Source organism: Gavialis gangeticus, unplaced genomic scaffold (assembly GCF_001723915.1).
Source record: "Gavialis gangeticus isolate Ggan-Ray unplaced genomic scaffold, GavGan_comp1, whole genome shotgun sequence".
NCBI classification, from domain to species: domain Eukaryota; kingdom Metazoa; phylum Chordata; order Crocodylia; family Gavialidae; genus Gavialis; species Gavialis gangeticus.
This window is the reverse complement of record NW_017728995.1, coordinates 27,765,983-27,789,077: the sequence shown is the minus strand read 5'-3', so window position 1 is coordinate 27,789,077 and position 23,095 is coordinate 27,765,983. Positions and strand designations below refer to the sequence as shown.

General features: G+C 42.5%; 1 protein-coding gene across 1 annotated transcript in view; it reads left to right on the top strand.

The window, feature by feature from the left end:
- The window catches only part of LOC109288034 (T-kininogen 2-like), a 26,537-nt gene extending 6,344 nt beyond the window's left edge, over nt 1-20,193 (top strand). The window contains exons 2-11 of the mRNA XM_019503369.1: nt 3,459-3,569; nt 5,005-5,089; nt 9,392-9,540; nt 10,420-10,527; nt 12,411-12,493; nt 13,911-13,915; nt 14,431-14,576; nt 15,947-16,054; nt 17,002-17,088; nt 18,988-20,193. Of these exons, the coding sequence (XP_019358914.1) occupies nt 3,459-3,569; nt 5,005-5,089; nt 9,392-9,540; nt 10,420-10,527; nt 12,411-12,493; nt 13,911-13,915; nt 14,431-14,576; nt 15,947-16,054; nt 17,002-17,088; nt 18,988-19,488 (1,383 nt within the window). The 3' untranslated portion in view covers nt 19,489-20,193. The remainder of the gene's footprint in view (nt 1-3,458; nt 3,570-5,004; nt 5,090-9,391; nt 9,541-10,419; nt 10,528-12,410; nt 12,494-13,910; nt 13,916-14,430; nt 14,577-15,946; nt 16,055-17,001; nt 17,089-18,987) is intronic.
- Nucleotides 20,194-23,095: the final 2,902 nt, after the last annotated feature.

The window sequence follows — 23,095 nt, the reverse complement described above, 5'->3', positions numbered from 1 at the left end:
CGGGGCTTCTTTTTTTTTTTTACAAGTGCCGGGAGCTGGGGCAGCCATTGCTGGGCTGGGAGAGAGGCGGGGGATGGGCATGGCCTGGCTGATTCAGAGATTCGGCCAAATCAAATCGGGACAGTGATTCAAATCACCAAATTGAATCACTGTCCCCCCGAACTGGCCGAATCTGAATCGAATACTAGCCGCTTTGCACAGGCATACTACGTAGCTCCTTTGAAATCAATGGATCCACTTGAGAAGCAACATGCTACTCCACATGAGTAAATGTATCAGAATTTGGCCCTATCATATAACTGAGTCTCTCCAATGCCACCAGGGCAGGACTAAGTCAGACAACCAAGGTTTCTGTTCCCAACTCTACTACTGCCCCAACTTGTCACCCTACCAAGTGAACCTGTTTCCTTTTCTGTGTTGCAAATGTTGTTTACTCACCACTAGGAAAATTTTCCTGCTGGCGAAGCTCACTTGTTAGGAAGTTTAATGTGGTCTTCTGAGAAGAGCTGGTAACGGTCATGATAAAAATTCTAAATAATGGACTTAACCAATGATGGAAATATTTTGAATAAATTATCTGTGGATGATATGTGATTGGGGCTAGTTCTGAGTCACATCTTTATCAAAAAAGACCAGGCGCTGTCTTAGTCAAACATGGAGGAAGCTGAAGTTGGAGGAAAAAAAGGTCAGGCAGGATCTTTTGCCTCCAGTCTTTTCTGTTCAGCATTAATCAAACAAGAGTATTTACTCTCAAGGGCCACACAAAGACAATGTTACTAGAAGGATAATGGGAGGCATTGCTTTTTCCTTCGACCAGCATTCACATTTGTTTTCCTGCCGCAATAGATTTCAGTATGAATCATTAGACTATTTTACACACAAAGATCTCAAAGCACTTTATGCAGGCATGTTCAAGGTCATAAAGTGAGCTAGCAGCAGAAGTGGGACTAGAATTTACATCTCCTGACACTTAGGCTCCACGTTTTCTATGCTTGACATCAGCCAACGTATGCTAGAAGGAGGTGAAGGCAGGAGGGTCCAAGAGCCCTAGGGACAAGAGGCAAATTCCAGGGTACCAGAGAAATTTTCTCAAGCCCCCACAAATCTGGGATCACTGAATTTGTTTGGGGTCTTGCTCATAAATAAAGCCTCCTCCTTGCAAGCAGCGTAAATATAAAAGGACAGATTTATTATAGAAAATAAAGGCAAGGTAAACACGCAAAAATACCAAATGCAATTTAAAACACTAACAACTATAAGGCACAGTTTATAAGTTGCACCCTCTAGGGGAGGCTTCAACCATACCCAGACAGTCTGGGGCTTGGGGGTCACCCAAAGGAATAGCTCTGGGGGCCTGCACCCCAATACCTGCTACTTAGCAGGATAGTCCTATGAGCTGCTCCTTGGGATTTGCTGCATCTCGGGGAGCTGCTAGTGAGCATAGGTCCTTCCGCAGTGCAAGGGGCCCCTCATTGCTCCCTGGAAAGCTGTAGGGCACTGATTTCCACTTCTGCATGGTGGCTTTGAGGCTTCAGTCAGCAAGCCACATCCTCCAAATTCCTAGCCCTGATCCTCAGCTCTGCTGGATCAGAAAACTGCAAAATAACTCAAAAAAGAAAAGCCAGGCCTATCCTGGCCCAGGCCTGAATGCACAGAGGGATTCAGCTGCACAGCTAAGAAGAGACACAACAGCTGTGGGGTGAGGGGGCCACCCATCCTGGGTGCTGACTGTGAAGAGGTGCCAGGATCCCTCCTTCTCCAGGAGAGTCTTTGTTGTAGCAGGGGAAGCTCTGCGCAGCCCCTGCCTCGCCATACGAACCAAGCAGAGCAGTGTCACATGAAGCAATGTATCTGGGGGATGGGGAGTGAGTGGGGCAAGCAGAATGATGCTCCCCCAGCATCTGGGAGCTGATGCAAAAATAGGCACAGCCCTGCCCCCAATATGTGTGTATGGGGTGGGGGAAAGTGAACAGGACACCCGGATCCAATCTGAAGGAAGCCTGGGCACAAGAGAGTTGACACTGCTGATGCTACGCAGCGGGCCAGAGGATAACATTTGCTTTCCCCTCACCCATGCCACTGAACACCCCTGCCCCACCCCACGCGCTCAGTGAGTGACCAAGGCTATTGAAAGAATTGGCCACGTTCTTAATGCTTCCTCTAAATAGGAAGTAGATTTTACATTTCGGCAGTCTTGCAACACCAAATGCATTAATTAATTGCCTTGTTATTACATTTTCATGTACATTCATTATTGATAAGCTACTAAAACATAAAAGCTGACTGGCGAGAGATTGAGCCTACCCCAGTGAAAGGCATAGCTATTGGTAATAATAATGAAACAAAGCAACAAACAATAAAACAAAGAGGCAACTCCCTCTCTTGTTTACACCTACAATTCATTGGACTGAACTGAGTTATTATTCCTGGCTTTGGGCAAAGGGCAATCTGACATAAAAATTAAACCACTGGAGGATCCATAAAAGTCCATTTGCTCCTTAAGAGTCAATTTACATCAGCAGATGATTCAGCCCAGTATATTTTTAGAAAACCTTTGGTAGGCATTCCATGGCCAAGGGAGCTGCAGCAGGTCTGTTGCAATGCTTGACAATATACAACAGGAAATAAGAGAAAGCCTTGGGCCAAAGTCTCCTCTCAATTTTCTCAGTGCAAATCCAACATCACTCCACCATCACCCACTTGGCTTCAGCATGGCAGACCTGGGGATCTACCTCCAGTTCAAGGCTGCAAGGACTTGAAGGAAGACAAATGTAATCACCTGCAGGTGCAAACTCAGCTTTGGTGAGGTTACCACAGAATCTCTAGTGACTAAAATCAGTAATAAGCTTGGTTTAACATCTCACCCATAAGCTGCATCTTACATATTGCAGTGCCTCCAATTGCCACGTGAAATCACTGATTTGCGACTGAGTTTGGGGCATAGAGAGAAGTGTCTATTACTATATTATCAGCACCAATCTCTGCAGCCTGCCGCTGCTACCAGGGTTTTCCTGGGAAAGTTTCCCATCCTTCTGCTGAACTCGCTCAGCCCTGCTAAACTGATAAAGTCTGACTCAAGCACAGTCTGCAACGACAGACCTGCAGACCGTTGAAATAGCAGCCCACATTTTCTTAATCAGAGTGCACAGACTACAAAGGAGTATTGAAAACATAACTGTTTCTCTTTCAACCTTCCTCCATCGGAGAGACAGTATTTTGAACAGCCTCAGCAATGGCTAACTAGAACAAAGTCTGTATTTGGCAGGGTAAATTACTGGGTCAGAAAGATTTTAGAGATCAGCTCAGTGGAGACCAGTAGCTAATTTGAAGCCCATTTTATACCTCCTTGCTGTACACTAGTAAGTTAACCTTAACTCTTTGAAATACTCATTGCCTCCAATGCTCTGCTGTCTTATTAGAGTGCGAATGATGACTTCATGTTGTTGTTTTTTTCCCAGGCAGGTCCTGGCGCACAGTTCTTTGTGAAGTATCAAATAAGAGAGAGCACTTGTGCCATTGGGGAAGGCAAACCCTGGCAAGACTGTGATTACAGAGAATCTGTGGAAGCTGTAAGTGGCTGCCCTCTTCTTTCAAAATTCTCTTTCTGGAAATAGCAATGTAATCCACCAGTTACCAGTCTCCTGGGGAAAGTGTGCAGTTCTGCTTTGGAAAGCAACTGTGCCAATGGCATTGTGGGGTTGTGTCTCAATAGGCTGGCAGAAAAGATGTGCTCCTTCAAGTAAAAAATAAAAAGATGTAGCTGGGTCCCCTCACACTTACTGCTACCTGCCAGCCCTACAAACCCAACTTAGTGTGTGGAAGTCAAGTCACGAGCTCTCTCTTTACATGCCATTACTGGTAGAAAAAAGATTCAGCAGGCTGAGTTGTGCCCTGTGTTAAATCTGTATAACCTGTGTTGCCTTCAGTGAGATTGCACATATGGAAATGCTTGGCATTAAGTGAATGTTTTCATTTGTGGCACTTGAGAAGGAATAGAAGCTGGCTCATTCTCTTCACAGAGTTGTTTTTGGAGGGCTGACAGGAGTCAAATGCAATCTAAAAGTGTTTTCATCACCAAATCGATGGGTGCCTTCAAGGGCCAGACCTGCTGAGCAGGGAGGAGCTGTTTTTATGCAAAACATTTTCAAACTAAAACTGCAGTGTAAGTAGGCATGGTACAAGAGGCTGGAGCAGTCTGTATACACTGGGGGCAACTATCACAATAGATACCACATGCACGTATGGAAAGCTTGGAGTAAATTGACTCCAGGTCTGTACCAGTAAAAACCACCCCGAGTAGGAGAGGGGTAGAAAATTCATGAGGAGGGCCTGATGGCAGTTCAAAGAATCACAAGCTTCCTTCCAATGGAGACTTGCAGCCAGCCCGTCCCAGGGACAGGTTGTAAATAGGGCAGCCATAGGATTCAGTACACCTCAGTACCTGTATAATTCCTGTTTGACCCCTACTCCATGAACCTCGGGTCCCACCTGAATCACCGTGAAGTGCTGTGAGCCCAGCTGCCCCATGAGATCCAGATTCTGTGCTAGCAGGGGGCAGCTTTAGCCCCGGTAGTTAAGTTTGCAAATGAGACATTCTTTATTTATTGAAAAGTATGCATTCCAGGTGCCAGGTGCATTAGCTAATTAAGGAAGAGTTGCAATATAAAATTAGAGATTCCAACCACATTTGTTAATCATGAAACAAAAGATACCTTTCATACTATCTGCTTAGCCCAGCTCCCGCTTTCCTGTGATCAGCCAACCCGCCCCTTCCACAGGAAATCTTGGACTAATTTAGACAGTAAACATGACAGTCCTTCATGAACAACCATGATTGCTCATGTCAGCCTGTATTCCTCTTATCCACTAAGCACTGGTTACGCTTGCCGACTGTATTCTGTTTCAACAAAATGCTTCAGGAATATTTCACACCAATAGGTGTGGTTCTAACTGGATTTCTGCATCAAGTCGATTAAAAATAAATGGTGTCATCTGTGTCTGTAGGAATCAGGAGAATGTACCGCTGAAGTTTACATTGACAAGACCCAGAAAATAAGTAATGTTTCACAGGAATGCAGAATCAGGCCAGGTACGTGACTGTTCAGGGGGACATTAGGTAAGTACTGACTAAAACAAAAAACAAAAGAGCCTATGCTGAGATCTTCTGGTAATTTTAAAGAAAGAAGCATTGCATCACTCCATTCAGGACCTCATTAATCATATATCATAGGCCACCATGCAAGGAAAAAGTGAAATTCTGCTCTACCTTCTTATGCATGTAAGTGCTGAGTCTATGAAACACCAATAGATTATTAGTAAAATTTGGTTTTGTGTAAAGAAACCCAAAGCACCTGAGCAAAGTACCTCTGAAACCCTTAGATCTCTACCAAATCAAAAAGGATTTTCACTGGACTAAAGGCACATCTATGACCTAGGGATTTGCTTCCCTCTCATCAAATTTTAAGTCTCGATCCCCCAAATACTGAAACGACAAAAAGCTTTGTTGCATGGGAAAACTAGTTTCTCACTTTCTTCCAAAATATAAAGGGCTGCACTCATTTTACTGAAACTTGCCACAAAAAAGAGGCTTCACAGAGAAAAAAGTAAAGTGGACAGATTTATCCTCCAGAGTAAAAGTCTGACAGTGGTAGAATCATCAAAAGATGGTGGAATCTGAAAATGACCCTTTCAAAGGAAAATACTTAGGCCACTTGATTGGCACTACACTGCTTGCTTATAATCTACACATCTGCATGGATATCTGCAAAATGCCCCTGGAATACATTCCTTTATTGGAAAGACGTTACCAGGCTTGAATGCATCAGAGCTGGGCTTCTTTCTTTAAGTATCCAGAGGGATGTACACATAGACTCATAGAAAGTTAGGGTTGGAGAAGACCTCAGGAGGTCACCTAGTCCAACCTCCTGCTCAAGGCAGGACCATCTGCAATTCAATCATCCCATCACAGCCATGACACACTGCAGTCATGGCTGTGATTGCAGTTAACATACTTTAGGGACTGCTACCAATGCAGCTGCAGCAGCGCAGAGCTCAGAGTAGGCTACCCAGCCTAGCACATATGTGTTTTGCAGTTTATCCTGAGTCCCACGTTCCTGTGGCTATACAGGTAACAGCACCCGAGCCAGCTAGTTTAAAGCTAGCTTCAGTGTGTGCAGTGCCTGCAGGGTAGACAATCTCCAGGTTTTACTGCCAACTACATCTTATTTGATTTCAGATGCATTTGCAGGGCAATGGTGACATCTAGGTGCCAGTAAAGTTAATGAGAAGTATGTGTATTACACAGAGGAGTAATGTGAGATATGCATTTAAATCTTCACTTGTCAAACTACAGATATAAATTTGAACTCAGTATCTTAGCCAGGCAGCATGACAAGCACTGCTGTTTTACCAAGCCAGTGAAAAATATACAAGTTTGTTCACAGCTCAAGAAAAAAGTTAAAACCATAGCCTCTTTAGAACAGAATGCACTCTGTGTCTTGATCTGTCTGGTTTCTGACTGCTCACTGAAAATAGGAACTTGGTTTTTTGTAACGGATATGACTGCTTTGCCATTTGGCATTAAGAGCAGAATCTCATCCAAAGATTCCTGTGGAAAGAGGTCAATAGCAATGGGTTCAGCCTGGTGAATGATTTCACAGCTCAGTCGCTCATATGTGAGCACCATATTGTTCAGCCATTAATACAGGAACAGTTCTACCGTGCCCTTAAATTGTTCCACTTAAAGCCAGATTACATCAGGTGAGGATCAGGCCCACAAACACTACCCCAATTCCATAGAGATCTAATACTCACTTTGATTCTCAGGTTCAGTGAGTTATGAAATTAATTTATGCATTGAACTATGAAATTAATGTATGAAAATCCAACCCATCATTATCAGGCAGAAAACAGGGGTAACAGGGTTAGTGGTAGGGAACACAGCCTAGAGCCTCCTCCATTTAGGCTTTTAGTCAAAAATAGCCCAACGTGGTGGTGCCTGAAAGTTGATTTTACTGAAAACTGATAAGTGCTGGGTTGCCTGGGCAAAAGTTAGAGGCAGCTCTCACAATGGCTAGAGACAGACATTCAACAAGCCTGAGCCTGAATTGATTCAATCACTGGAGGTTAGTCTAACCTGGCTAGGCTAAATCAGTTTTGTAACCAGACAGACATCCCAGAAATGTAGGCACATGCCCGCAGTGGCTCAGGCTAGAAGCCCCCACTTCCCTTCCACAGTGCTGAGCTGAGGGGGTGTGGCCAGGCCCCTTCAGGATGCTCTAATTGGGGAGGGTGCTTCCTTCCTCCTCAGCAGCCCAACAGGGGATGTTTATCACCTCTAACTCTGTGCTTCTCACCCCATTAAGAAAACAACAGGGGAACATTACCAGCTATCTGGTGATTCTGCCTTTGTTCCATGTGCATCAGCTCAGAAGTAGCCAGCATGTGGTCTGCTAGCTAATGCTGAGAGGTGTTTGTGAGGGACGGGGGAATGCTTGCCTAGCAGGCACTGGTGGGGGGGTGGGGGAGCAGAAGCCAGGCAGACATCTGCAGAGACTGTCAGAGCTGCAGCCAGGGAGCAGAGGGGAGGGGCCAGCTGTGCTGTAGAGCAGAGAGCCCTGCCCAGAGAGCATGCCGGGATGTTGGGGGGAGTCTGATTTCATTTAAACCAGCAAGGGGTCTTGGACAGACATTGCATAACCCAGTTTGAGCCAAATCAGTTAAGTCTGGTTGGGCTTCCAAGGGAGGTGGTGCTCTCCCCTACCTTGGGGGTCTTTAAGAGAAGGCTGGATAAGCATCCGGCTGGGGTCATCTGACCCCAGCATTCTTCCCTGCCTAGGCAGGGGGTCGGACTTGATGATCTGTTGAGGTCCCTTCCAACCCTAGCATGTATGAATTTATGAATTTATGATACTACATTCAACCAGGTGTATCTCAAGCCAGTTTCCACCATTCTCAAGCTGGTTTATGTGCGCCGAACATCTGTTCTGTTACAGGTTTAAACCAGTTTCTGATCACTTAAACCAGTTTATGTGTAATGTCTGTCCCTGGCCAATATGTCTGTTGAGCAGCTGAATGTAAAACTGTACGGGAGCTCTACATCATGGTGGCTCACCAGAAAAGCTGCCAGTTCAAATATTAATGCTTGGTGGAGAGTATAAGCTCTCCATAGATTGTGAGATGTTCTGTAAAACCAGACCTCAGGGAAATCTCTCTTTATTGCAACTGTAACTGGCGTATTTGGCGGCTAGGGCCAGATTAATGCATAGACAAACTAGGCACATGCCTAGGGTGCTAAGTAAAAAAGGGACCCAAGTTGTGTTTATTTTACATATTATAATTATTGAGTGAATAGAAGATGTGGAAATATACAGTATTAAGTAGGGGTCCACAGGTTTTTTTGCCCTTGAGCCCACTAAAGGGTTAATCCAGCCCTGCCAGTGGCTTTTGCCATTCTCTTCTCCATTGCTGATAAATGATATCCTTTCTCAAACATCATCAGAGCTATGTGTTATATTTTCTTCTTAAAAATAGAGAACAGCCTAAAACTAAATCTTAGATTCCAAGACGTCAGAAATGTAGGGCTGAAGGGCCTAGTATCTGATTCCAGATGTGGATCCCAATTTTGCTGTACTGAACCAAAACTGAAAGTCTGTATGTCCCTCCAGGGACTCGCATCTGGATCTGTATTGCTGTATTGCTGGATCTGTATTGCTGTATTGCTGTCTATTTGAAGGGAGTAAAAATTCTCACTCCTTAAACCAAGCGAGAATTTGATAACTGTCTTCAGCTATAAAAAGGATTGATATAAATAGGAGAGTGATCACCTATTCTCTGTATCCGCAGGGGGCATGACAAATAATAATTGGCAAGAAGGGAGATTTAGGTTGTACAGTAGGAAGACCTTTGTAACTGGGAAGGTGATTAAATACTGAAATAAATTACCTAGAGAGGTTGTGGGATCTCTCTCTTTGGCTGCTGTTAAGAGCAGGATAGACAGACATTTGGCTGGGATAATTTAGACACAGGCCTTGGGCAGAGGGTTAAACGAGGTAGTCTTGTGAGGCCTCTTCCAGCTCACTGTGGCACTAAGAGTTCACTTACGCCTAGTAAGCGAGAAGCAAGGGGATTTCGTGATAGCAGCTCTCAGAGCTGTTCGAATTAGAGCACCCCATCCCGGAGCATATGTATAAATGTCCATAGTGCCCAAAAGCTTGTCTAATATTCCTCCCAACTATGCGGTTGATCCAAAAAAAGATATAAGCAAAGAACCCTTCCTTCTAAGATGCATCTTGCACTATCATGGCTACAACAACCCTTCAAGACTAGTCCAATAAGTGAAGCTGTTTCTTTCAGAAAATCTCATTAATTTTTTGGTTGGTTTGTTTTTCAGCTCATGTGTGTGCTGGATGCAAACAACCCATGGATAGAGACAGTCCAGATTTGCTACCCATTCTGAAGCTTGCTGTTCAAAACTTCAACAAAAGAAGTCAGAAACGCTACCTTTATGATGTTGGTGAAATAATTAAAGCCACAAGTCAGGTTGGTATATTGGATTTTTCCTTCATTTTAGAGAAGATAGTACTTTGGCTCCTCCTATGCACATATTCCTTGTTTTTATTACATTTTTATGTTATACTTCACAGTGATAAGATGTGTGCTGTACAAATAATACTGTATTGTTCCAATTATAAGTCAATCTTGCATATAAGCAAAACCCATGTTTTCAGATTTAATTTTAGGGAAAAAAATCTCTTGAATATTGGTTGATGTTTTTAAGGTCAACCAAAAATCAGATAGTACAGTGCAATGAAAGTCCGATTGTCAGCAGGCAGGTTTTAGGTTCATCCTACATAGAAGTCAAGGGCAATTTTTATGCCTCTTCTGGTGGGGGAAAGGTAGACTTATAATCCAAACTATACAGCGCTTTTCACTTCTATAGAAGAGGGAACTGAGGCACACACTGTTGAACACCTGACTGTCAGTGCTTCTAGCTATGGACTCTAGGCTGTTACTAAGTATGGTTTGTCTTTGAGCAATATTCAGTATTACTTCAGCTGTTCCTCTTGCCAACACATACTGTCAGCAACTGATGTGTTTTATGGCAGTGAGGGACAACTTGTTTGGCAGGCATGCAACAAATTAACCCTGCACCCTCCCCAAGTGCCACTTCAATCCCTCTCGCCAGCATAATCTGCTGGTCTGCTTTCTGTTTCCTTCCCTGTGCAAAACAAGGATCATATTTTCCTGCTGTGCTGAGGTGCGATCTGGCTTACAAACTGCAGCATGATTGAAAGCTTTGGACTGAAGGCCCTGCAAAAATGTTATGACCTTCCTGTCCGTTTGGTGACTTTATTAAATAAACTTTATTTCTCAAAGACTTACTGAATCATTTGAGAATCTCCTGAATATCTGTTCTAGGTGGTAGCTGGAATAAACTATGAAGTTGAATATAAGATCAAAGAGACAAATTGCTCAAAGGATGAATATCAGGATTTACATCCAGAATGCAAGCCCATTTCTGGAGCCGTAAGTAATCTTCAAGTATAGCTGAATATACATGTTAGGAAATAATAACGATGAGAAAGATTCTGATTCTCCAGAATAGTTAAATGTTTGCTCCACTTTAGGTCACTGGGACTTGAGCATAGGCTTAAAGTTAAACACATGCTTGTTGATGGTACTGAACAGTAAGTGGCATGTTTGAGTGCTATGCTGAATCAGGGCTCTTGAAAAGTCTGCAGGTTCATGTAGGCGACCAGACGAGTCTCATTAAACCAATAAAGCTTTATTTTAAACGAGATCCCGGCCAAGTACTCTGCCTGGGAAAGCAGTAAAGTCATCATTAAAATGGCAAATGCTTTACGTAGTTTCAGGCAGATAGCTCCTAAGGAAAGTAAGAAGCCAAATTCCCACTCTTCTGCATAGCATCTGAGTAGGAAAGGTTTGCTGGAAATAATAAATAAATACATATTTCAGCTAAGCAGCACCGAGTTACCAGCTGGCTTGCACAGAAGCTTTTCCATCAGGAGAGTGGCTTATGCAAGTGGGGCTTATTTAGTCTGCAGAAGAGAAGACCAATGGGGGATTTGATAGCAGCCTTTAATTAGCTGAAGGGTGCTTCCAAAGAGGATGGAGTGAGACCATTCCCAGTGGTGGCAGATGACAGGACAAGGAACAATGGCCTGAAGTCTCAGCAAGGGTGGTTTAGGTTGGATATTAGGAAAAACTTTCTCACTGGGAGGGTGGTGAACACCTCGATGGATTACCTAGAGAGGTGGTGGGCTCTCCATCCTTGGAGGTTTTTAAGGCCCATCACGACAAGGCCCTGGCTGGAATGATCTAGTTGGGGATGGTCCTACTTGGAGCAGGGGGTTAAGGTCTCTGCCAAATTTATTTTTCTATGATCCTAAGCATTCTCGAGGAAAAATGACCTCTTCATCCCTACTATTGCCAAACTCATTTTGTGGACAGTAATGGACAGTAATGAGCAGGCTACCAAAAGCTACTTATATGTCAGCAAAATTTATGTGTAGCAGATAAGTGTGACTGCAGAACATCTCTCTGATTGCTGTTCACGAGTTATTAAGGGGACGTGCCCCTTCAGAAGTGTTGTCTGGAAGGAAAAGGGATGAGACCACTCTGTTCTGAATTGATAAGGAAGTGACTGTTGGACTATCTAGGTCCATGTCCTGGCATTACAGACTTGCTAGTTAACCTTAAGCTCATCACTTCATCTGTTTGAGCCTCCATTTCCAACTCTCTCAAAGGATTCATGTATTCAGCAAAGCTCCCAGAACTGTAAGACTGATCACATGGCTTGTAGTACTAGGTCACAACCGTTTAGCTGCCCAACTGTTAAGTAACTTTATGAGCTGACCACATATAGGGGAGTAGAATAATAGGGCAGTAAAGCACTGGGACTGAGAGGTGGTGGACCTTGAAATTTGTTTTAAGACCCAGCTGGAAAAAGCCTTGGCTGGGATGATCTAGTTGGGGCTGGTCCTGCTTTGAGCAGGAGTTTGGACTAGATGTGAGCTCCAGAGGTCCCTTCCAACCTTCATGTTCTGTGAGTCTGTGGTTCTGTGTAGCATTTGTTAGAGATTGGCAGGTCTTGTCAATGTATCTGCAGCTGTACTAGCCTCAAACTAATGCATTTGAATTGTTATCTTCTACTGCAAATTCTACTACTGTGTGCTCCAAACCACAAGAGGCAACAGCTCAGGGAACAGCCCAAAGTCTTGGTTCTCAAAGGATTAATCACCTTACACTCTCAGAGACGCCAAGGCAGTCAGTAGCATTCATAACTATCCAATCAAGCTCAAAGTCTTTTTTCCCCTATAAGCAGGGGAACTGGGACATTTACATGAGTTCAGTATTCTTAAGAACTGTTGTTTCTTTTTGAAATGCAGCTTGAAGGTCACTGTGAAGCCAAGGCTTTTGTGGATCTTAGCAACACAATTGCAAGCATCGTAGAGAAATGCATGTTTCCAGGTATGTGGAGATTACCATCATCTGGAAAGTGGTGAAACTCCAGCTGATGTGTGACAATTACAAATGAATGTGTAATCAAAATGTAAAGGCATTGAGAAAATAATGAGAGGGGAAATGCTGCTGGGAAAGAAAAAAAATCAAAGGTCTTTTCCCCTCCCACCAGGAAATATTAATACAAAATTTTCTCATTTCCTAAAAGTAGGTAAAACAGCAGGGAAAGTTGTTATCTCTGATCTGTCCACCACCTTCTGTCTACTATGGCATGTTGGGATGGCCACTGGGCTCAAAACAGGAATGGCCTGGATGATCTTAGAGTTAAACCCAATATAAAGGTCTGCAGAGCAGCTTCAACAGCATGATTTTTCACCTAAAGGTTTTTCACCTAAGCTGCTTGTACACATGACAGAGGTTTAGTCCTCAAGGTTTTCTTTTATGCCTCCTAAACTGAAAGTGTTTTTGAACACAGTTTCAATTTTTCCACCACATTACAGTGACTGGTGGCCAGAGAAGGTGGCGGGGATGGTGCATGGAGTGTTGGAAGCCCGGGCAGGCTCGGGGACGTGTTGGATCAGGCGCCTCCAAGCTGGGGCAGCACCTGGCCAGCTAGCAGCCCACCAGGGCTACCAGCACCCTGTGCACTGGCCCCGAAGCCTTCTCCAGCTTCAACCAAACCCAACCACCATCCTGCCATCTTCCCATGCTGCCCCAGGGGCAAGCCAGCCCATTCCCAGGTTGCCCCAAGTGTCCTGCCAGCTGCAGGAGACTGCTGAAGGCAGAAGCAGCAAGGAGCCTTATCTTTATTTTCTGTGGATCCTGCCTGTCCCTCTTGCAACCAGAGGGCAAGCTAACAACTGTGTTGTTGCAATTAGCAACATGGCAAACTCATTGTAAGCCCCCAAAACTCTTGCATGTATACAGGGTGACACCATTAAGCCACACAAAGTGACATTGTCATCCCATGTACATGGTAATGGCGCCATGTGTACAAGTACCCCTAAACTTTACTTAAAGGTAGAATCAACTTGCTTACTCCTTTCTCCCATCACTGCCAGAAGAGCATCTTTCAACAGACATTAATGTCGCACCATTCATCTTCACTAAGTGATTTTTCAGATATGCTTCCAGAAAATCTAGATTTTCCAAGGAGCTCCAGTCCACTCTCCCACATGGCAGAGAAGTCCACCATGTAGGGCCTACACAAAGATACAGATGTGTCCAAAAAGACACATGGAACAACATGGTCAAAACTGGATTTTCTATGTATATCCCCTTCTTAAACTATACAGCCACAGCTATCCCAGGCTGGTGTCTTCCCAGAGCTTGCCCACTCATGTGTAGTGTTGCCACCATTTGTATTTCATGTCCTTAATTTTCTTTTTAAGTTTGATAGCTTACAAACTTTTCAGGGGGTAAAAGTTCCCACCTCTACCTGATTCAGCAATAGCTACTTTACAGTTACTGAATGCAATGTGGACATACCCCCAGACATGTTCTCCTTCAAATAATGCTTATGATATTCTCAAAAATACAGTTGTTCATGCCTTATAATGTGCACTCAGAGATTTCAAGGCTGGATGTTGTCTCATTTCCTTTAATCCAGCACTCACCTATTTGCAGATGAGTCTGTTTGTGTCTTGTCTACCAAATATACTTTGTGTACACAACTCTCACTTCTAGAAGCAGATTATTGATCAAATACCCTATCTAGCCTTAACTGTTAAATTTACATTTCTCTCCAGTACATCAACATACATGCCTCCTATGGAAGCTCAAATATTTAGGTTCAGACTCTTAGGCTCAAACACATTCCATTCAGATAGCTATGGATTTCCAAACAGGTGGCTCCCCAGCCCTAATACACACTGCATCTTGTTTTATTCTTTGGATTTATTTGTAACCCAATGTTTCTTTCTGATGAGGGAACTGCAGAAAGAAAACCAGTCTGTGTAGGCTGTCCAGTTCCAATCCAAGTTGACAGTCCAGAACTGGAGGAAGTACTGAAGGCTTCCATGGAGAAATACAATTCAGAGAGCACTTCTGATTTCTACTATAAAATTGAAAGCATATTCCAAGCCACAGTCCAGGTTGGAATTTAACCTTCCTTTTTAAATTCAGTTTCATTTAATCTCATCCCTCCTTATCTTGTAGAGATGGGCTTAGGATGTGGTACATCTACAAGTAAGAGCTGAATCAAGGCTCAGTTTGAACCACCATTTCACCTGTACTCTCAAAATTTCAATCATCTTACTTTGTATCCAAAAGGGAGTAAAAAAAATCATTCCTTCAATACCATTTCAATATGGCAGGGACCCGAAACCCTAGGGATAGATACAGATTCAGAGATCTGCTTTTTTCCCCACGTCTTTCTTTACCAAACCTTTTTCAACGTTTTATAGCTGTCCAAGATGCAAAGCAAGGTATTAGGTAAGATTATTCAGTGCATGCTCCAGGCTCAGCATTCTATCCTATAATAGTCTCTGATGCCTTGTTTGACAATAGTTTTCACAGGCTCAGAAATAGATTTCCTCCTTATTTCTTTCATAATCTAAGTACTTACTTCCAAATTCTGCTTTTGGTAACATACCATAGTGACGTCACAAAAGTAGAGTTACTATAGATTCACACCACTATAAATTGCAGAGCAGAATCCAGATTTGTAACCAAATTTGATCCATATCTTCAACTTGTCAATAAATGAGAATGCACACTTATGGCACTGTATAAATAAATAGTTCCTATTGTAGACCTAAACAGGTCTTATTGTCAGGAAATAATGAATATTCACCATAATTTATCCTGTGCTAAATGCCTTATAGAGCAATGCAAACCTCTTCTAACCCCTCTACTCAATTCTTTTCCTTTAGTGAATCTGAAAAATTCAAATACTTATATTATAAGCAGTTATCATTTCAGTACTGGGAGATGGGACCTTAATACTCACTGCTGCAGCTTTCAGTTGACACACGCTTCTTTGTTTGTAGCAAGATACATTGACTAAAATCCTGAGTGATGAGACTCATATTCAAAGTAAAAATACCCACCTAATTGGGAAAAAGCCAAAACAAATCAGTTTATACGCTGCACAGGATTAAAAAAAAAAATCCCCATCTTCTCTACTTCCCCAAATTGTACTAGCTACAACTTCCTGCTTATTTGCCTTTCTGCAGCATGCCTTCTTTTACATTGCCCCATGCCTGTAAGCCATCATTCCTGAGCCTTATGTCATTTTGCCCTTTATGTTCTTTTTTCCTCCAGTTGCAATACTATAATATTAGCAGGTCAAATGGAGTATAAAAAATGAGTCAATCAGAATAGATGCAGATTATGACATTTTTCATGCTCACAATTCTTCGGGTCAGTTGCTTCTTTTTAGAATACCATTTTTATTTTCTGTGATCCCTGTATGAGAAAAAAATGCATATTTACTGAGGAAACCTTCTGACTGATTTTTCAGATAGTTGCTGGAAAAAAATATGAGATACATTTTGGTATTCGGGAGACGAACTGCTCCAAGTCAGAAGTGGAGAAACTAAATGAAGACTGTGAAGCTGTAATTTCTAACGTAAGTAATCAGGATGCTACGGGCTACCACATTCAGCACGTTTCCTAATTCACCAAACAGAATAACACCAGAGGATGTATATCGTAAACTCATGTAAAACAACACTATTGTGTTTCTAGGTTCAGTTGCCTCTTCCGCTAGCCAACCAACTCACTAAATATCAGCCATCCCTCATGCCACAGTCTCTGTACATGGTGCAAAGTTGATGGGACAATTTGGGGCCATTTTCCAGTTGTGAATCCAGCTGGAAGGTGGGAAGGAGCAGACAGGGGGTGGGAAGACCCAGATACTGGAGTATTGTGTTCCTGAGGGCATGCGCCTAATGGACTGGACACAAAGGAGAGCATGGCTAGGTGGAAAGATCGGCTGGTGGTGCTGAAGTGAATGCATTTGATGCTGAGAGGATTTGGTGGAAGGAGGCACTGCTGGAAATGGTGCTCCAAGGCAGGAGGGGCTGGTGGGCAGGGGAGTTTTATTCCCTTTCTCCTTTCTTCCCAGCTGCATAGTGCTCATTTCTCCAATTGAAAAATGTGACTGCAAGGAGCTGCAAACCCAGCTTTTGCCCTTAATCCCTGTCTATCTCAATTTACCCATCTTACATAGGGATAACAACATTGATACTTCCCTACATCTCAGAGCTTTTGGGAGGATTAACTACTTAATCTTGTAAAGCACTGTACATTAAATGTGCTACAAATTATTGTTGTGTGTTCAATTGTATGATCCATGTAAGCTTCCTAAAGCTAAATAAAACTAAATGGGGATGTTTTCCAGTAGAGGAACCTCCATAGTTATGACAGCTACATTTTATAGATATACATATACATTCCCTATTCATTGTGTTTAAAAGTATAATTAAAAATCTGTATCATTATGCACACAAAATTCTGTTTCTTTGTGATACTTTATTGTTTTAAAATCTCATTTCCTTTTTGCTTTGGTCACAGATATCTTTAGACTGCACAGCAAAAATACATGTGGTGCCATGGAAGCAGGAAATCTTCCCTCAGGTTAACTGCACTGAAATGGTCATGGTACGAATCCTAAATAAATTTATTTTTCCATTTCAGCCTACTTGAAGGACAGTAAGTAAAGGGGGAGGAGGCTCATCTACATGAGATGCTATGTCACTGTAGCCATGAGTACTACATGATTGCCCAGTGACAAATGCACAGTGGGGCACACATGTAAATGCACCCTGTGTCATGGAAAAATATTTGCTCTCCTCTATCCATTCAGTTCTCAGATTAGCTCTGATTTGTTCTAAAGTGACAGGAGGGAAATGCTTACTTGTTGTCATGTTAGTAATGTCATGAACTGTCCTTTCACCCTGTGACTCTGGTGGCTTTGTGACACATAAGCTGAACTAAGGCAATGTATGATATCCTGGGCTACGTGAGAAAGAACAGAAGATGCAGAAGAAAGCAGCAGAATACATAGACACTGTTTTGGTGATTGGATGCCTGCTCCTTTGCTTTTACTGTCAAACTCAAATTCATGAGGTGCGGAGGATTATCGACCCCCGCAGCGCCAATCCAGCTGCATAGAATCTAGCTGGCCACCAGACCATAGCTGTGGACAGCCAAGTTCCTTTTCTGGTGACACATGCTACTGCTGTGTGCTCCGTGCCGCTTTACTTTTGCGATACCGGGACAAGGACATCCCCGTATCAAATATTGACACTGTGCTGCAAATTTTCAGCATGGTATGCCGAGTCACATTCGCCACGTGTGGTTTGCACCACTAAAAACAGATATCCAGAGCTGCATACCACATGTACAGGCTTGTGTGGATGTGTCTCAGGAGTTCAGAAATCTCAAAAATGACTGCTAATCTGTGTTTATTATCAGGGGAGGAGATAGTTGTTTTTTCTGAAGCAGCAGTTTCCACAACCCCCCATTCCACCATACCAGCCCCATATCTGAGATATGTGTACTGACTGACCATGACCACTTGGATCATGTCTGTGCTACTAACCATAGTACACCTGCCATTGGATTTCAAATATGGTTTCACCCTAGGTTTCCTCGTACAGTGGCTAGATAAGGGTCAGGGGTTCTAATGAGCAGAAGCCAAACCATGTTAGACATTTGATGTAGGAAGAGCAATCAGTCTCTGTTGGTTAGATGAGAAGGCATTCTTATAAACGGTGTTCTATATTACTGCACGAAACAAAGCTCTGCGTTGATCACCTATTCTTAAACGCATGGTGGGGTGGGGGTGTAGACATTAACCTATGTTAATCATTTCCCACTGGTTCCAAATATGTATTTTAAATCTGGCAACTAAGAATTCATTATGTAGTGCTTCACAAAATAAAATGAGCCAGGTATTTGCTTTGTGCCTGTATTGAAACTAGCGTTTGATATAAAATACCACATTGTTTTTTCTCCTTGATATGATATCTTATGACTATGCAAAGGGCACTGTAGTTTCAAAATTGTTCACAAATGAGAACTAATATACACACTTACAAATAGCATCAACTCTCATCTGAGTGGGCTATGCCACACTGTCCTTTTCCATGCTAGAAGCAGCTAAACATCAGTGACAGATGAAGCAATTTCTTTACTTATAATCTCCCAACAATTTTGAATATTTCTGGAAGAGTGGTTATATATAGTTAAATTATTTCCATACAGATCATAGATGGATAAGATTCTCTAACTTAGCCCAGATAAAACATTTTTGTTAACTGGTTCACATTACACCTCAGCTATAGTTTGCTCCTTATCAAATATTTGAAACTAATGTACCAAGCTCAGGCAACCCAGAAAACTCCCTCTCTCCACAGGCGCTTCAAACATTTTTGTTTAAACGTTTACACTGCAACCTCAAATGGAATAGCATGATTTTGTTGCAAACAGTGTACCATGTGCTAATCATTAAATTACTGTAATCTCTTTGTCTAAATATCTAACAATTCCTTTTAGGTTGGCGGCAGATTTTCTAATGGATTCACCCCTCTCCGATCGGCTAAGGAGCATGAAATTGAGGATGGACAAGGGGCTGGGCATGCATGTAGGGTTGGACATGGACATGGCCATGGGCATCGGTTTAAGCATAGACCTGAGCATGGAGAGAGGCATGGAAGAGAGCATGAAATTGGGTGCAGGCATAAAAAACATCATAAGAAGGACAAACATAAAGACTCCAAAGACAAGTCTTCTGAAGAAACAGAGGAAAAGGTCCCTTGCCCAAGTGAAAGCCAGCCACCAAGCGTAGACGGAGGTCTATTGCAGTCAGATGCATTAACTACTCCTGTGGTTATGGTGGGTCCAGGAGATGATTTTTCTACCCCTGCTATCCCTGCAGAACCAGTTAGACCTGCAACTGTTGAAATTGCTTCTGATATTTTATTAGATAAGCTTCCAGATCTCCCAGAACCCCCTGTTCCCAAGTGTCCTGGAAAGCCATGGAAATCAATTATATAACTCATAAATCCTCCTGAATAGTCCAGATTATTTACAAATGAGGATCTTTAACCTCGTGCATCAGAAAAGCCCAATTCAGCATCAGAAAAACCTTCACCTATCAATACTGATGTGGATGATTTTGACCTTGTGGGTGCTTTATCCTTTTAATTTGAACAGTCTGTGATCCATTTTTTCAGGCCAGAGATAGAAAATTATATAATTATTTTCTTTGGAAGCCAAAACATTTCTTAGAAGAATGGTTTCTATAGTTACATACAATACTCAAGAAGGTCACTAGCAAATCCTGAGAACAGAGCACAAGACAATTCTCAGTACCTGATTCACCCCTCACAAGGGTGTTCATTAGGAGTGAGTCCACTGAAATCTGTGACACTGATGTAGAACAAGCAACAGTGAGAGGAAACAGTGGGTTTCTTTCTCCAGTCTTCCAGTGAAGTGAACTGATTTAGGTATTTGTGAGTCCTTTTTCTCAGATGCCAAAAGTATTACACTCACGCCCATTGTGCTAAGTTTAAAATACTATGGGGACTGGTACAAAGAATTCTGGGAATTATCTGAGGGAACCTAGTCAAAGGATAGCTGTAGGGTGAGGAAAAGGAGGTCACACTGTGAAACAGGGCAAGACCCCTCCCTTGGGTATTTAAAATCATCCGCTGGACTGACAACTGAAAAGCAATAAAATATAAATGTTTTACTAGTGAATTTCTTTATTCCTATTAACATACTCTCCAATTCTTTACCATATACAGTAGTTGCTTTCTTGGATGAGACGTTGGAGGGAGAGGTCACAGAATCCCAGATAAAATATAATCATCAAGCAAGTCCCAGCTGGAATGCATTTCCTGAGCAGCATAACTATTTCCGCTATGTAGAATATTTGCTGTACAGTATAATCCCAGCAAATAACAGCTTTTCCTGTGGGAGATGTTCACAGGTACCACAGGTCTGAGAACAGGCTTATGGACAGTATGGGATGCTTAAGATATCTGACACCTTCTGACATAAGACCCTGTTTTCTGTTACAAACCATAGCTTGTAGTTCAGCAGAAATTGTCTATTCTGGGTGACTACCAAACCCAGAATATTTTCTGAAGTTTTTAACTAAAATGTTCAACTTATTTGCACATATAATATTAAGGAAAACACATTATTTTTCCATGTTAAAAATTCATACGCCTCCTTTGCAAAGCCTTAACCTTCCCATGGTTTGATTCAGGGATTTGAGAGTTGGCTGGGGGCTTCCTCCTGTGTCCATGCAGCACACTCATGAAATCTGGCCACGAAAGAAGTCTCTGAATAATTGGAGTTTGCATGCACTTAGGAGAGGTTGGTTAATGGTTAACAGCTATATTCTCTAAGATTTCATCTCTGCCGAGCATGTCCCAGCCTAGACACGCGCAGATTTAGGATTTGGAAAAGTGGTACAGATGATGCATCATCCTGTTACACAGTATCTATTTTTCTCCAGGTAAAAAGAAGCTGAAAACTTTACTAATATGCTAGGGAACTAGGGCTGTACCATTCTGTTCATCTTTGAAGCAAAGAACAAATATTACTTAATTGGAATGAGCTAGGAACAGTCAGCAGGGCTACAAAATAGGAGCTATGTTACCAAGAGCACCTGACAGACAATAGAACTGCAAAAGAAAGTCTAGCTTGATTAGTGGAACATCAAGACCTTTATAAAGGAGAGAAGGTCATTAACACCTGTGAATCAAGAATTTAGAAGGAATCAGGTAGATTTTAATGTGCCATGGATACAACTGATGCTCTCACTGCTGCATGAACAGCAATGCTGCTGCCACTGCAAGGCAATTGGTTTTAAATTTTAGATGGAGCAGGAATTAATGAGCTGCAACTGCATCAGTGCACAGCCCCGCCTCCCTCGAGCCACCCCTTAGCTCAGGGTTGCAAAAGTTGATTAGGTCATTGCTAGTAATCGCTCCTCCCACCTGCTGGAGCTACTGTGTCACCAGCAACAGCATCACAAGCAAGAAGAGGGTCTGTCCTGTTCTCACTATGCTCTTGCTGCTGATGCGTGTGCAGAAGGGAGAAGAACAGATATAGGCCGATGAACAACATCGGGATTAGGTTGGAAAAGACACCAAGTGTGGGAAGACAGGAGCAGGAGCTTGTCAACAGGGAGGGAGAATAATATCATGGCAGGGAAGGGAGTGAGGAACAAAAACTAGGAAGAGGGACAGACACCATGGAAGTGGAAAGGACACAAATAAGGGTTGGGGGACGTGGGTCAGAGACCAAAGAGAGGAACAGACACATGAAAATGGGTGCAGATGGAAGAAAGGGGCAGGAGCTGAGGCAATAGTCACAGTGGACTGGAAAGGGGCAAGAACTGGGGAAAGGAAAAGGAGCTGAAGGGAACAGAATTAAGTCAGAGAGACCAAGGCAAATGGCCTTTTATCCACAAGAGGATCTCCCTCCCCAGCAAGGGGGATTGCAGCAATTAGTGGCAAAGGAAGCAGAAGCACCACTTGAAAAAGTGAAAATGCCTGACTGTGCTGTGGTACGATATAAGCACACAAGTTCAGGCAACACTGAGATACTATATTAATACAGATGGTAGGACACTGCACTGTGGATCTACAGATCTCAACCATATTGATGATCCATGCAGCAGGGGGGCTCTTCAACACCATAAGATGACTTTTTCATTCATTTTGAGTTTGAGTTTTTAAAAACATTAAGAATGTAAATTAAAAAGCTACAATAAAAGTGTCTTAAGAAAACCCAAGTACCTCAAAGTTATAAAATACCTGTATTCAGGCTGTACAAAGTTAATTTATGTTGGTACACTGGGTGGGCCATACTTTCTCTGTTTCCCCAATTTAAACATTTTTTTTCATTCTGAATCAGAACAAAACACAGAATTTCAAAATTTACAGTGAAACAAAATGTCAAAAACCATTGGTGTTGGTCACTTACAAGAAATTATTTCAATTTAGACTTTTTGATTTGTAATTTATTATTTAACCAATCTGAAAAGAAAGAATTGTCTTGACACCAAAACAAGTGAAGTTTTCCAAAGGCTTAGAAACACATTTTGCCATCTTCAGAATGAAACATCTCTGTTTTTCTTCAAAATGAAATTATACTAAATATTCTCAAGGACAATGTCAGTTGAAGTGAAACAGCATTTTCTAACCAACCAACCAAATATTCCATCAAAAAACATCCTGCTTCAGATCATTTGATGAGAAGCTCTGTTGGGTCACAAGCTATTACATTGAATCTTGTTTGGTAAAGCTGTAGCTATACGACAAGGACTGCTTGAAGGAGTGTGTCTCTCACTTGACCAGCAGATGGCAGTTTTTCTGAGCTGATTCTACAAGTTCCTATTTTAGGGCTTTGGTTATAGGTAAAAAGTCAGTAAGTTTAACATTCAGCACTGTCCTCTGCAGTGTGTTATCACCAGTGTGAGTTTATGCACACGACTGCACCACACCTGTGCATCTCCTTTCTTAGTGCTGAAGCTCTTTCACGCTGCAACAAAAACCTGCCAGTTACTTAGTCTGTGCAAAGCACCCAGCTTGGGTGTGGAGGTCACCAGCATTTTATAAGTACAAACACTGAGAGTTAGTCCCCA